Source organism: Prionailurus viverrinus, chromosome B2 (genome assembly GCF_022837055.1).
Source record: "Prionailurus viverrinus isolate Anna chromosome B2, UM_Priviv_1.0, whole genome shotgun sequence".
Lineage (NCBI taxonomy): Eukaryota > Metazoa > Chordata > Mammalia > Carnivora > Felidae > Prionailurus > Prionailurus viverrinus.
The window spans coordinates 34,719,123-34,731,782 of record NC_062565.1 but is presented as its reverse complement, the minus strand read 5'-3'; the positions used below and the strand labels follow the sequence as shown (position 1 = coordinate 34,731,782).

The following is a 12,660-nucleotide window of genomic DNA, read 5'->3' as shown; positions in this document are numbered from 1 at the left end:
TCCTCAGTGTCTCCTCTTTAAAGTTCTCTGGAGCAGGTGCTCAGGAATAACAGAGCACTCCTGCAAGCTACAGCAACAGGTAATTTTGGCTTGGGGATTTAACTGGAGTTCTGAATGTGTGTTTTATGGAAAAACTTTGAGATTGGACATAGAGGAGACATAGGCTCCATTTCTGGCTGTGTCCCTAACTAGGTCTAAGGTAACAGACAAGATAAAAACTCTCCATCAGTTGTAAAACTATAATTCTATAGTTCTATCAACTGTAAAACTATAAAAATACCTTATTCCCTACTTAGATGTTGTAAATGCAGATTCTGAGAACCTCAAAGCTCTATACAGATGTGAGGGGTTGTGTGCAAAATCAGACCAGACAGAAGCACCTCAAAGGTCCAGAGAGTATCATCTACAACAGACAGTTGCCATCAGGGAAACATATTCGTTCTGCATCAAAGACACTAGTGACAAGTTTTAACAAGTCGGTTATAACCAGAAATTCTATTTTCCCACAGCTTTTGGTTAGTGGCTCACCTAAGAAAGATTTGTAAATCTAAGTCCTCACACTAGATGTTAATCCTGCTCTTATGACTTACTCTTCCATTCATCTATAAGGAGGTCCCTGCTTTCAAAGGACTGATCATAAGGATCAGCCACTGGTTCATCATCAGGATCATGGTACTGGGCAAAGTAGGCATGTGCAAGTGCTTGGGCTGCTGTGATTCTCTTGTCTGAGTCCAGTACAAGCATCTTCTCCAGCAAGTCCACCGCTATCAGTACATGGATTGGAAGGAAAAAAAAGTTTTTAACATGATAGCAAAAAATTATGCTTTATTAAGCAAACACACAATTTTGACTCTTCATAATAAACAAAAGAATTCTCCTCCCAAATGTCTGCTCTAGGATACATTATTCCTCTTCTTGTGTGTGTGTGTGTGTGTGTGTGTGTGTGTGTGTGTTGTCTCGTGCTTTTTAAGAATACATTACTAAAGAGCGATTTTTAAAAATAACTGAGATTCTGTTTGAACAAGCTTTTGTGGAACGCCAATGTCAAACTGCTACCACTGTAGTCAAACTGTGTCAAAATGAAAGCCTATAACCAAAGTAATCAGGAAAAGGTAAGCAGCCTGATTTTTGTTTTTTTATTTTTTTGTCTGCTTGCACTGTTTATTTACTGACATAAGGCAATGAGTATCCATTAAACAGATCTTCAAACAGTGAACAAATTGAGGGTTTTACATGGGTGTGTGGGCGAGACATGGTATTTGGATAAAGGAAATAAAATTTTCACTATGAAAAATTTCAGTGTACAAAACAATAGTACAGTGAATACTCATATGCCCACCACCACCCATATCCAACAATTAAGATAATCTAGGGGCGCCTGGGTGACTCAGTCAGTTAAGCATCCGACTTCAGCTCAGATCATAATCTTGCAGTCTGTGAGTTCGAGCCCCGCGTCAGGCTCGGTGCTGACAGCTCAGAGCCTGGAGCCTGCTTTGGATTCTGTGTCTCCCTCTCACTCTGCCCCTCCCCTGTTCAAGCTCTCTTTCTCTCTCTCAAAAATAAATAAACATTTTAAAAAGTTTTTCAAAAAAACAAGAAAACATTATCTATCTACTTAACTGTGTTTTCTGCTGGACCATTTTAAAATAAAATGATAGGCATGGTACTTTACCCCTAAATATTTCAGCATAAAGACATCTTTCTATATAGTCACAAAACGATCATATCTGACAAACAGATAATTCTCAAATATCATCTAAAATCCAGCTTATGTTAACATTTCTCCAATTATCCTAAAGTTGTCTTTTATACCTAGTTTGTCCAAACCAAGATCCAGCTAAGGGTCACGCACTGCATTTGACTGGGTCTCCTAGGGTGAAAAGTACCAGGTCCTAATAACCAATACCTTGATGAGGAATAAGGTTGGGGTAAGAAAAAGATTCCTCTAAGATCTTGACAGATACAAATATACACACCACATCAAAGGGCAATTTAAGTTTTAATTCATGTTTTGAGAATGCCAGTTAAACATGATGCCAGTGACTGACAAAATACAGCTGTCACTATTTACATCGTTGGTGTACTCCTGCTCAGTTAATATGCTGGGCACAAGTTCATGGTCAGTAACAACATGTTCTGTCTGCAAGAAGAAACTCTTTGTATGACATCACTGTTTGGCAGTGAGCTATGAGGCATGTTTAAATCCTGACAAGTGCAGTGCTGAACACCAGATGGCCCAGAGCCTCCATTCAACTCATTTGCAGTCTGTATTGCTAGGTGGTATCCAGTTCTTTTGAGAGTATTTAAATTCATGATTCCAGAGAAGGATGGATGTGACCTAAATAAACTGCTGGGACACACACATACCTCCCCCCTTCTCTAGAAAAGTGAGTTAACAAGTCTCTTTGAGTTGGCTAAGAGGAAGTCAAACAGTGAGCACTGCCAGGTCTGAAACATGAACTGATAGGATGAAAATACATTCAGAACAGAATGACAGACAAGAAAGCTACCAGAATACAACATGATTTCCCAACATCCTAGCGTATTTACGACTCAAAGAGAGCTTCTCACAGATCCTTGAACTGGATATTACAGCTCAAATAAATCATACAAAGCCAACGGGAGCGTACCAGGGCAGATGCAAACCTCAACCGACCGCACAGAATTCTGTATACCCCTGATGAGTCTGTGGACTCATTTTTGGATGTGAGAGTGGCCCAGCTGAGGTCTGGCACACTTACGATCTCCAAGGCTGACACAGGCTCACCCAGAACTGCCCAACTTTTCAAAAAAGGTGAGCATCTCTGCTATTGTAAGAATTATCACAGTAACACTGAAATCACTCTCAACAATCACTATGGAAGAAGTACTTAAAACGGTAAAGCCACTCAGCCTTCACTATAACCTGAAGAGGGAGTCGTGATTATCAGCTGCTGGGACCCATAAGGAGAGGGAGGACCCACTGAGAGATTTCAAAACATCCCACAACCTTGCACATATACCATGTGACATATAACACACACAACACAATCTTCAGAAAGGAGAGAAGGTTGATTATACTGTTATCATAGCATTGCCCCCTCCCTGTCACAGGAAGGCCCTGATCTGATTTTTCTGTGTCTGCCGTTAAAAAGCACTGTCCACTGCACAGTCCTTGAATCAGGGAATTAGAGGCTCAGGCAATGACACTTTTAGGGGCCAACCAAAGCATCTATTAGCCCTAGCTTTAAGGAATAAAGCAACTCCCTTTTTTTTTTTTAATGTTTTATTTATTTTTGAGAGAGCGTGCACACACACACAAGAAGGGGGGGGGGGGGCAGAGAGAGAGGGAGACAGACGATCCAAAGCAAGCTCTACACTGTCAGCCCAGAGCCCGATGTGGGGCTTGAATTCACAAACCGTGAGATCATGACTTGAGCTGAAGTCGGATGCTTAGCTGATGGAGCCACCCAGGTGCCCCAGTGGTACCCTATTTAATCAAAAGGAAAAACTCTTCTTCAGATCCCCAATTTATGTCATAAACAAGTCAATATCCTTGAGATGAGGATACGATCAACTTACCCAAGGGATTGGCACCAATAAATACATTTGCAAAGTTCATTTTCGGCATCTGGGTCAAAGACTGAATGTAGTTTCTTGCCTGTAAAAATAAAAGGTTTTCAAAATGGCTTTGTTCAATAATGTTACTGCTCCTGGAGTCTCAGTCCTGCCAAGGAACAAGTGTTAACTGACAAAATCTGCTAGCTTCGGTGTTTATGACTGTCTTTGATATTCAGTTAAAGACTTCTCTTTTACTGCCTTATGTATGATCATCACCTTTGTTTATTCTGGTTATCTCTCACAGTTACATTTCAAGTGAATGAGAATGCTAACCAATTAAGTTCCCTTTTAATAGCTTTCTGATCAAAGGATCAGAAGTTTAAAAAAAAAAAAAAAAGAGGCCAGGAGATCTAAGAAGTTCCCCTTTCTGAAACAGCCTTCCTAGAAAGCTAAAATTAGCACAGGGATTGGTACTCCTAAGGAAAGTCTAGGACTAGCAGTCTTCTGATGGTGCTGATCTCAGTAGGTACTCTTGGTACATAAAAAGGATATTCATGTTAAACCTTGCTAACAAAGTAATCTTGGTAACAAGAAAGTAAACATAAGCCTAGTATATTATTCTAAGAGTCTTGAACACATTTAAAAAACACTAATTATTACGAGTAACAAACAATAGTGGGTTATAAGTTACACGGCTTGTGTGGAAACCTTTCCCCTACCACTTAGAAGGTACATCTTTTGGGGCTAGTCCTCAGCTAACACATCAGTGACCTCATCTGCAAAATATTAGTATTAGATATTAGTATTTGGCTTGCCTGTAACATACAGTCACTGTGATACTCAAGTACGATAAAAGTTTATGAAAGAGCTTCAAACTAAAATTCTGACACAAACATTTATATTACCAATATAGTTGTTATTAGTTTGGTCCCTACGGTGGAACAGGCTTGAGTTTGTATCTTGAGTTTATCACTTTGGGTAAGTCACTTACTCTCTTTAAGTCTTGAGTTCCTCTTCTGTAAAATGAGATTAACAATGCTGACCTCACCAGGCTGCAGTGAGGATTAGAGATAATAAGCCAGCACTTCCTCAGCACAGTGCTTGGTTCAGAGTGATGGCTCAATAGACATTAACTGCCAACACTGTTGCCTTTAGAAAGTTTGCTCTCATTCACTAAGGGTGTTTCAACTTCACAAGTTCTGAATTTCACCCTAAGGAACTTAAGGCACCAAATATTATTCAGGACTGATAGCTCTACCAAGGCAAGCCAAAAACTGGTCTTGAGAATAATCATATAAATACAAATGTAACTCATAAATGTGTACTTCAGAGATTAGGTATTAAACTATGTCTATGGACATCCCTGTTTCAAAAAGTAAACCCCACTCACTATCAGTCCATCTGAGATAAAATTTCTTTTATCTTAACCACTTCCTTAAAATTCCTGTTTTAAAAGGCTCAACACTAAACGTATGTGTGTACGCTGTATGTGTGTAAAAATGTACACGCACACACAACCTTAGAAAAAGCTCTGGTTGCTAGGGTAACTTCACCTTCTTAGTCATTGTATGGGCGCAAGTAGAAGTCCGCTTTGAAAAGCCGTTGAGTCCGCTTTGAAAAGAACTCGACTGTCCGCATGGCTGTAATCCCTTCCTACTTGAGCGTAAAGATAAAAGGATGAAGGGAAAACAGAGGCAAGAGAGACCTGTCTGTCTCATGCAGGGAACAGTCATCCCTCTAATAAGATTTTTTAAAAAAAGGTAAATTTCAAGACTGAAATATAGCTGAAATAGAAACAAAGCTGCTGGGAAGGGCCTCTGGATGCCAACCTGGCTCCCAAAAGCATTAAAGGCGCCTTAGAAAGAAGTGCCCCAATCACCTCTGATAAGAAAGCTAGCATTAGATTAAGTAGTAAGAACTGGTCAAGAAGACACCTTATCCTGTATCAGTGTTCATATTTATTCCATATTATTTACATATTTTCTTTTAAATACAGTACTTATTCGTGTTGGATATTTTACTGATTTTTTGTATTTTAAAGGAATAATACTCTTTTGCTCATTATAAAAAATTGACGAATAGACCATCCTAATGGTCCTCAGTTAAATACACTTCCAGCCTAAAGCCATCAGATGGTAACATACCCTAACTAGGAACACACAACAGTCTCTTAAGCACTATATTCATAAAACCCAAATATAGAAGTAATATCATTTTCTATTTACAAGCCTGTAAGTTATATTCTCAATCCATAGGATTGGATGACATTTTATCCCAAATGTCAACATCTTGCAACAGCACACAGGCAGTCATCAGTAGCCTTTCAAGGCACATGCAAAAGCACTCAGTGACATTAAAAACTGTGTTGATTATACAGTGGCAATAAAATGAAATGTGGCCTTCTGAATTGGATATCCCTATACAGTCTGTTTGTTCTCACCTCATGGCTTGGCATCCTGTTAATGAGATAAGCAGGGGGGGTCCCCGTCAGACGCATAATCTGCTGAAGCTGGTTAATATCTTAGATGCCTAGTCAAGGGCATTGTTAAACATACAGTGCAAAAAAATAACTTTCAACTCAAGTTTTTAAGAAGGCCAAAAAAGCCACCCCAAAACAAAGGAAAAACCCACCCACTCATTCCCCCCACCCCCACCCCAGGCCAGAGCCCAAGGCTGTATGTTAAGGCACACTTCTATGAATGGCATGAGAGTTATTAGGCATGCAGCCAGTGACTGGCCATGCAGATAAGAAAAATTGCTTTTCTTTCATTTTAGCATCATCTTTAACATGAAATATTTTAGGCTCCCTGGAAAGAGACTGCCCTGTGATCCAGGATGCCAGCCAGAGAACTGTTTTCAACAGGATGGCCTAAATCTGTTTGCTTGGGGATGGGGGGCGGGGGGGGAGGTAAATGGAGAGGATTCAGAAAATTTTGATTTGGCTCTGGACTGGACAAAATAAAACTTTCAATATATCCATTCAAGGAAGAGGTTAAATTTTTGTGGCACAGGTTCTGGTGACTCTCCAAGGCACCACCCCTCCAAACGTAAGACATGGCCGGGTGTGTGAGCTGATAAGCAATGCCAAGTTTCAAAGACATTAGTCGTGGTACATTTATAACATGCCACAAACACACAGTTTGTGTGTTATCACAAACACACAAACACACAGGAAGAAACAGGAGACACGGGGGAAAGTTAGAAGCCAATGGCAAGGACGGAACAGAAGTCACAGGCCACTGATGGTGTTCTAGCAAGCCTCAGTGATTTCCTCCACAAGTCTCTAACAGGTGGACAGGCTGACTCCACTTCATAAACAGCCGGGAGGGAGCCTACAAAACAGTCTGCCGGGACCGAACCATGAGGTCTTCTGTAGGTACGCGCGCGTATGTAAGCGGCACTCCAAACTTTCCTCTTCGTGCTGTCCCATCAGCTTTAACACAATTCCCCCGCCTCCAAAGTGCTGTAAGAACTGCCAGTTTATCATGTGTTCCTATTAAAGGAGAAGTGATGGGTTTTTGAAAATCAACACAATTCAATAAAAATGGTCTTGTATTCCCTTTCTTCTTAAACCTTTTGTTCCCCGCTGCGGCTGGCTGGCGTGGCATCTTCAGTGAGCACCCTGGTCAAGTAATTACATTTCTTTGTGGCTCCCTTCAGTAAATTTTCACCTTAACTCCTCCTCAGAGCTCCAATGCCCTAGGGGTCAGATGACGTGTGTAAGGCTGGCCATCAGGAGAGGGCTGGGGCCACACGCTCCACCCCGCCTGTCACATTCTATTTCACACCGGCCCAAAGACAGGCCAGCAGATTCAAAAGGTGGCATGAAGTCGTTTTAACTTTCTCTCAACAAAGTTGAGATTTACCTTTAAGCAAGTTACATAACGAACGTTACTTTGCATGCCAAGAAATGTAACCACAGGGGGCCCACTAAGTAAACCCCCGCAATAGTGGAACACCAGTTGGGTTTTAAAATCTTAAAATCCTGCCACCTCTCTGGTCTTTCTTGTGAACAATACTTGGCCTGTGCGTTTTCTGTCTTTGTTTCCTTTAGTCAAATAGGTTCTTATACCCCCTTCCTGTCAGGAGGTTAGGAAGAATAGATTTCTAGAGAAAAATGTGAGTCAGTGAAAGGGCTTTTGCTTTTTTAGTATGAGATTTTTTTTGTTCTTTCACTGATTACTATAGGTGTTGGGTCACTAACCAAAAAACTCTCTCCGCAGCCATCCACCATGACCCATTTTATCCCCTTTTCTCCCAGCACATCCCAACTTGTTCTCAATCAGCCCACCCATTATTGCATTTTCTTACAATGTCTTATTATTTATTGATTGAATTTCTACATCAGTGATGACATCACTACCTCACTATTCTTCACGAGTGATGAAAATACCTATTGGCTTTCTTTTTTTATTACATTCCTTCACTAATGAATTTTTCTTTTTATTTCTAATACCTTTACACAGGTTTCCTCACCTGGCTTTGTTATCTACACAGCATGTATCCTACACATCATGTGCTTTTAAAATAAACTGGTACTTGGGGAGTATCACTGACATCAAATTAATCTTGTCTACCGTTTTGAAAGTTTAAAACCCCTTTTATTTACTCGCCATAACCATGTAGGAAAAAAAAAAAACAACTTTCTTATTCCTGTACTCAATACAATATTATTTGAGTGCGTTCTATATTCTGGTACTCCATTTTATTATGCCCAACTCTAGAGCTATTTAAATGTATAATATATCCTATTTCACTGAAGATAAAGGTGATCTCATTATTAGTTTGGGCACTTGATGTTGTTTCTTTCTTAACGATAAATGATGGATTAATAATAGGTAAATACTATATTACCCATGCTTTTTCTTTTAGAAATTCTTATGACTAACAGCACATACCTATAAGGTGGATGGTTGGGGTGGGGGACACGACTAAGCAGGAGCTGCTAACAGACTTTCCCAGACAGGGAATGAATTTACTATCTTAGTCTCATTAGTACTATCAGTAAACAAACTGAACTTCCTCCCAACCCCGCTCCCTTGCCCCCGTGTTTTCTCTATTACCGGTTTTTCTCAGCAAATGCATTTAAAACAATAAGGCACCATCCTCACTACGCAGCATCTCGTATCTTCTTTGATTCATTCTATCCAGCTTCTGCACTTCATAAAGCAAAAGAAAACACTCCTTTGGGTTAACACTGTGGTCAGTAACTCTGACAATGACTTTCAAAATAGTGTGCAATCGCATGAGATTCAAGTTTAGAGATCATGTTATCAGAACATCTGATATCTATGCTCAGCTCTGCCAAGTGACTCAGTGCATGACTCAGGCAAGTCACAGCTTTTCTGTGCTTTTCCTTCTTCTTCTTAAATAAATAAATGAAACAAAATAATAGAGCCAGCACAGTCTCTTACATCCCTCAGAGTAGAAATTGATAAATACACTGGACTTTGTGGTCTTTTAAAGGAATGTACCGGAAACATACCAGATGACAATATTCTTTATTTTGTAAGGGAGACGATGAACCATTCAAACTCACCTGCTCAAGCCTGCCTCCAGCTACCCAGCAGTCCTTCCAATTGGGCAAAGGGACCCCGTTAGTCAGAATGCTGGGACGAGAATTCAGGAAGGCACGACTGGAGCTTGGCTCCACAGCTCTTTTTCCCTTTTAGTCAACTGCCTGGCGGCAGACAGAGGAGAAAAGGGAGAAAGGCTGAGCTTTCATGATCTCTCTCTTATCTCTGGCCCCAGAAAATGACCAACAGCAGGAAATCGGAGCCAAAGCAAGCCAGAGTCACATTCCCACGGCTTCTCTCTAAACCCCTGCTTAGAGGCAGGAAAGCATTAGCTCTAAAGCTTTTTCTCAGGTTATTTGACTTGTAATTACAAAGGCAGGCTGTGGGAGGAAGGATTTACAAGCCAACTCCAGTGGATGTGAAGTACTAGGACTGGTCTGGAGACAGGGTGGAGAGATGGCCCTGCTGAGAATAGACAACTTATACAAGATGTAGAGTTGTCGATTCTAAAACAATAAAAAGCAGGAACTTCTGGAAAAGGGCAGTAGCGTGCACCCAATGCACACTTCATCCTTGTGGTGATGAAGCTAGACTAGTACATGGTGAAGCTCATGCTCTGAGAGCAAGCACTAACCAGAATATAAAAAGAGCTCAGGTATATGTGACACTGCTGAGGAAAATGATGTCAGGGCTTGGTAACAGAGACCAATTTTCCATTGATCTCTTGGAATGAGTTAGAATCTCAAATCATTTACTGGGACACAACTGCTCAATACCAGCTCTCATGATCTACGTAGGTACTCCAATAGAGAACGAAACACATGCACTTGAGCAAATTTGTACACACACACACATACACACACACTTATACTTCATCCTGGAAGTCAGCACAAAAGGGCACACGTGCTTACAAACATACCCAGGTCAAAGTACAGATTGAGGGAAGCGGCAGAGGCTCCCAACAGGGCAGATAATTACAATCAAAGCATCAACTCACAGACTCTGAGGAGATTTTCTTCAAAAGATCAGCCCCTGGGGTTCCAACGAGTCTTAAAATGAGCTTCAACTGATCAATATCTAATGGTGGACTATAAAGGAAAATGTTGGGACAAAATAAAAATAAAAAACACAAACGACAACAAAACAAACAAACAAAATACCCCAATAACAAAAAGTGAAAACCCCCAGCCAAGCCAAAATGGTGAATTAACCTAGATCAGGGCTTCCATGGATGGTCACTTCAAGTAGAACATGTTCCTCCTGTGCAAAGACTCAAAATACTACCACTCACACCCCCAATTTATATTCATTCCGGGCATCTGTCAACATTACCCATCAGTAAAGTGAAGCGACTTTAGCTGGGTCAAAGACAGCAGGTGACAGCACAAAAGCTTCACTCAGTCCACACCTAACCTCTTTGCCTTCCACCAAAGCGTCAGAAGCCAGTTGAGCAGAATGCACTGGTAAGCAGAGTGCTACACGAACAGAAAGAGCAGCAGAGCATAGGAGCTAGGGCTGGCCAAGCTCCCCTGGGAATACTCCCCCGAAAGGCTTGACCCAAGGAGCTTGTAATAGGACAGGAGCCTGCGACTACCCCAGGGCCTAACACCACTTGAGCGTGCCCTCTGGGAAACCTCTCCCTCTGCAATGGCTAGGGCAGGCAGAGAGGAGCTGTGAGTGATAGTCGGCCAGCAGAGGGCCCCACTCCCCCACTGCATCCGCGTGTTCTTCAGGAGCGCCATCATGAAGCAGAACAGGAGAGTTTTCCATCTCAAAAGCGCAGTGACAAACCTCACACATCCCAGAGGCTCTACACAATAGGCTACAACGTCCAAACCCTTATTCGGGTAGCCAACTCTTCCGCGTATGTGCATATATTAACCAGAAGACAGAAACTGTTCGTTTGTTCTTACTGCCTTTAGTCTGGCCCAAAAAGGAAGTTAAAAGGGGAGAGAAAAAAATTATATAAAGTAAGCTTTTAATATTCTCTATGAAAGTGTGAGAGTTTATCCACGTCTCTACTGACATTCGGGGAAAAGGAGGGGAGGATGACTGTCTTCTGGTGCCTATCACACATCCTGTCAGGTTGTTGGCATATTAGATCCTTCTCAACCTCAGGTCTCACTTCCTCAGAGAGGACTCCCCCCACATTCTAAATAAGAAAGCCCCTTCTTCCTTGTATTCTCTACCCCAGCACAATGCTTGCAAACGTCAATCTATAATTACTTCGTTTGCTTTCTGTCACCTCTGCTGATCTGTATGTAGCTCCATGAGGGCACGGGCCACCCTGACTGCCACCTATCCCCCGTGCTTAGCCTGCTATCTGCTACATGGTGGGCACTCGAAATATCTGAGGAGATCTTCTCCTCAGGAAGCAGGAAGGAAAGGAGGATGGAAGAAAAATATTTCTGTTTATGATTACACATATAAAGGTAATACGGTGTAACTTAAAATAATGGCTTCTGCAAACCACAGTTGCCTAAGTTACAGGAATTACTTACGCAATATCACTGGCATCTTGCCCTGTTCTTCCCCGTCCCCACCCCCACCCCCAGCTAAGAAATTGGCTTAAATGGAAGAACATTCTAGACAGGAGTCAGCAAACCCCAGCCTGCTGCCTGTTTTGAAAATAAAGTTTTATTGGAACACAGCCATGCCCATTCGTTTATGTACTGTCTGTAACTGCTTTCACCCTACACAGCAGAATTGAGTAGTTACAACAGAAACCATATGGTCCCCAAACCCTAAAATATTTACTATCTGGCTCTTTAAGAAAAGGTTTGCCAAACCCCAGCCTAGACCCAAACAATTTGTGTTCTGTAGAAAACAAGGTTAAATTAGAAACAAGTCCACTCACAGAAATCATTTCTAAATTAAATATAGTAGAGAACTTTGTCATCTGCAAATGGCAAAAATCAATGTGTTCTGGAGGTTAAAATTTCAATACTGACTCTTAGTTCAAAGTGCTGACAAGAAAAAAAAAAACTAAAGCATCCGATAATGGGGACAGAGAGGGGAGGATGGACAAATATGGTCTTGCTTTAAAACAATCAAATTAAGGGGCGCCTGGGTGGTTCAAGTCGGTTGAGCGTCCGATTTCCACTCAGGTCATGGCCTCACGGCTTGTGAGTTCGAGCCCCGTGTTGGGCTCTGTGCTGACAGCTCAGAGCCTGGAGCCTGCTTTAGATTCCTGTCTCTCTCTTGCGCTGCTCCTCCCCCACTCATGCCCTGTCTCTCTCTCTCTCTCTCTCTCTCTCTCTCTCAAGAATGAATAGAAAAACATTAAAAAATAAATAAAATAATAAAATTAGCTATATGACAACAGAATTTAGTACAGGATCCCCTCTGCCCATTTTAATTGGTTCAGTTTACAAGTATTAAGTCCCTTCACACTCTTCAGGAACAAATTTAACTGGGTAGCTCTCCCACAACACAAAGTATATCATATATGAAAACCAACTAGACTACTTCAACTCTTAAACAGGTAGTTTTACAATATATGCGTCAAAATTAATCTCGGGAAATAAAACTGTTGAGATTGGTACTCCTGTTTAAGAGACTTCTGACTACTGAAATGAGAGTCAAGTTTTATACTCCCTTCAGG

The 12,660-nt window shown here is 41.3% G+C and overlaps 1 protein-coding gene across 4 annotated transcripts in view; it reads right to left on the bottom strand.

Moving 5' to 3' along the window:
* MAPK14 (mitogen-activated protein kinase 14) overlaps nt 1-12,660 on the bottom strand; it is a 74,183-nt gene that overhangs the window by 2,642 nt on the left and 58,881 nt on the right. For 2 of the 4 annotated variants that reach the window (XM_047858307.1, XM_047858305.1), the window contains exons 9-11: nt 5,981-6,060; nt 3,562-3,640; nt 591-764 (exon numbers count right to left, since the gene is read on the bottom strand). In XM_047858307.1, the coding sequence (XP_047714263.1) occupies nt 591-764; nt 3,562-3,640; nt 5,981-6,060 (333 nt within the window). Of the gene's footprint in view, nt 1-590; nt 765-3,561; nt 3,641-5,980; nt 6,061-10,053; nt 10,134-12,660 lie in introns of those variants that run through there. The other 2 variants (XM_047858306.1, XM_047858309.1) reach the window with 2 other exon arrangements.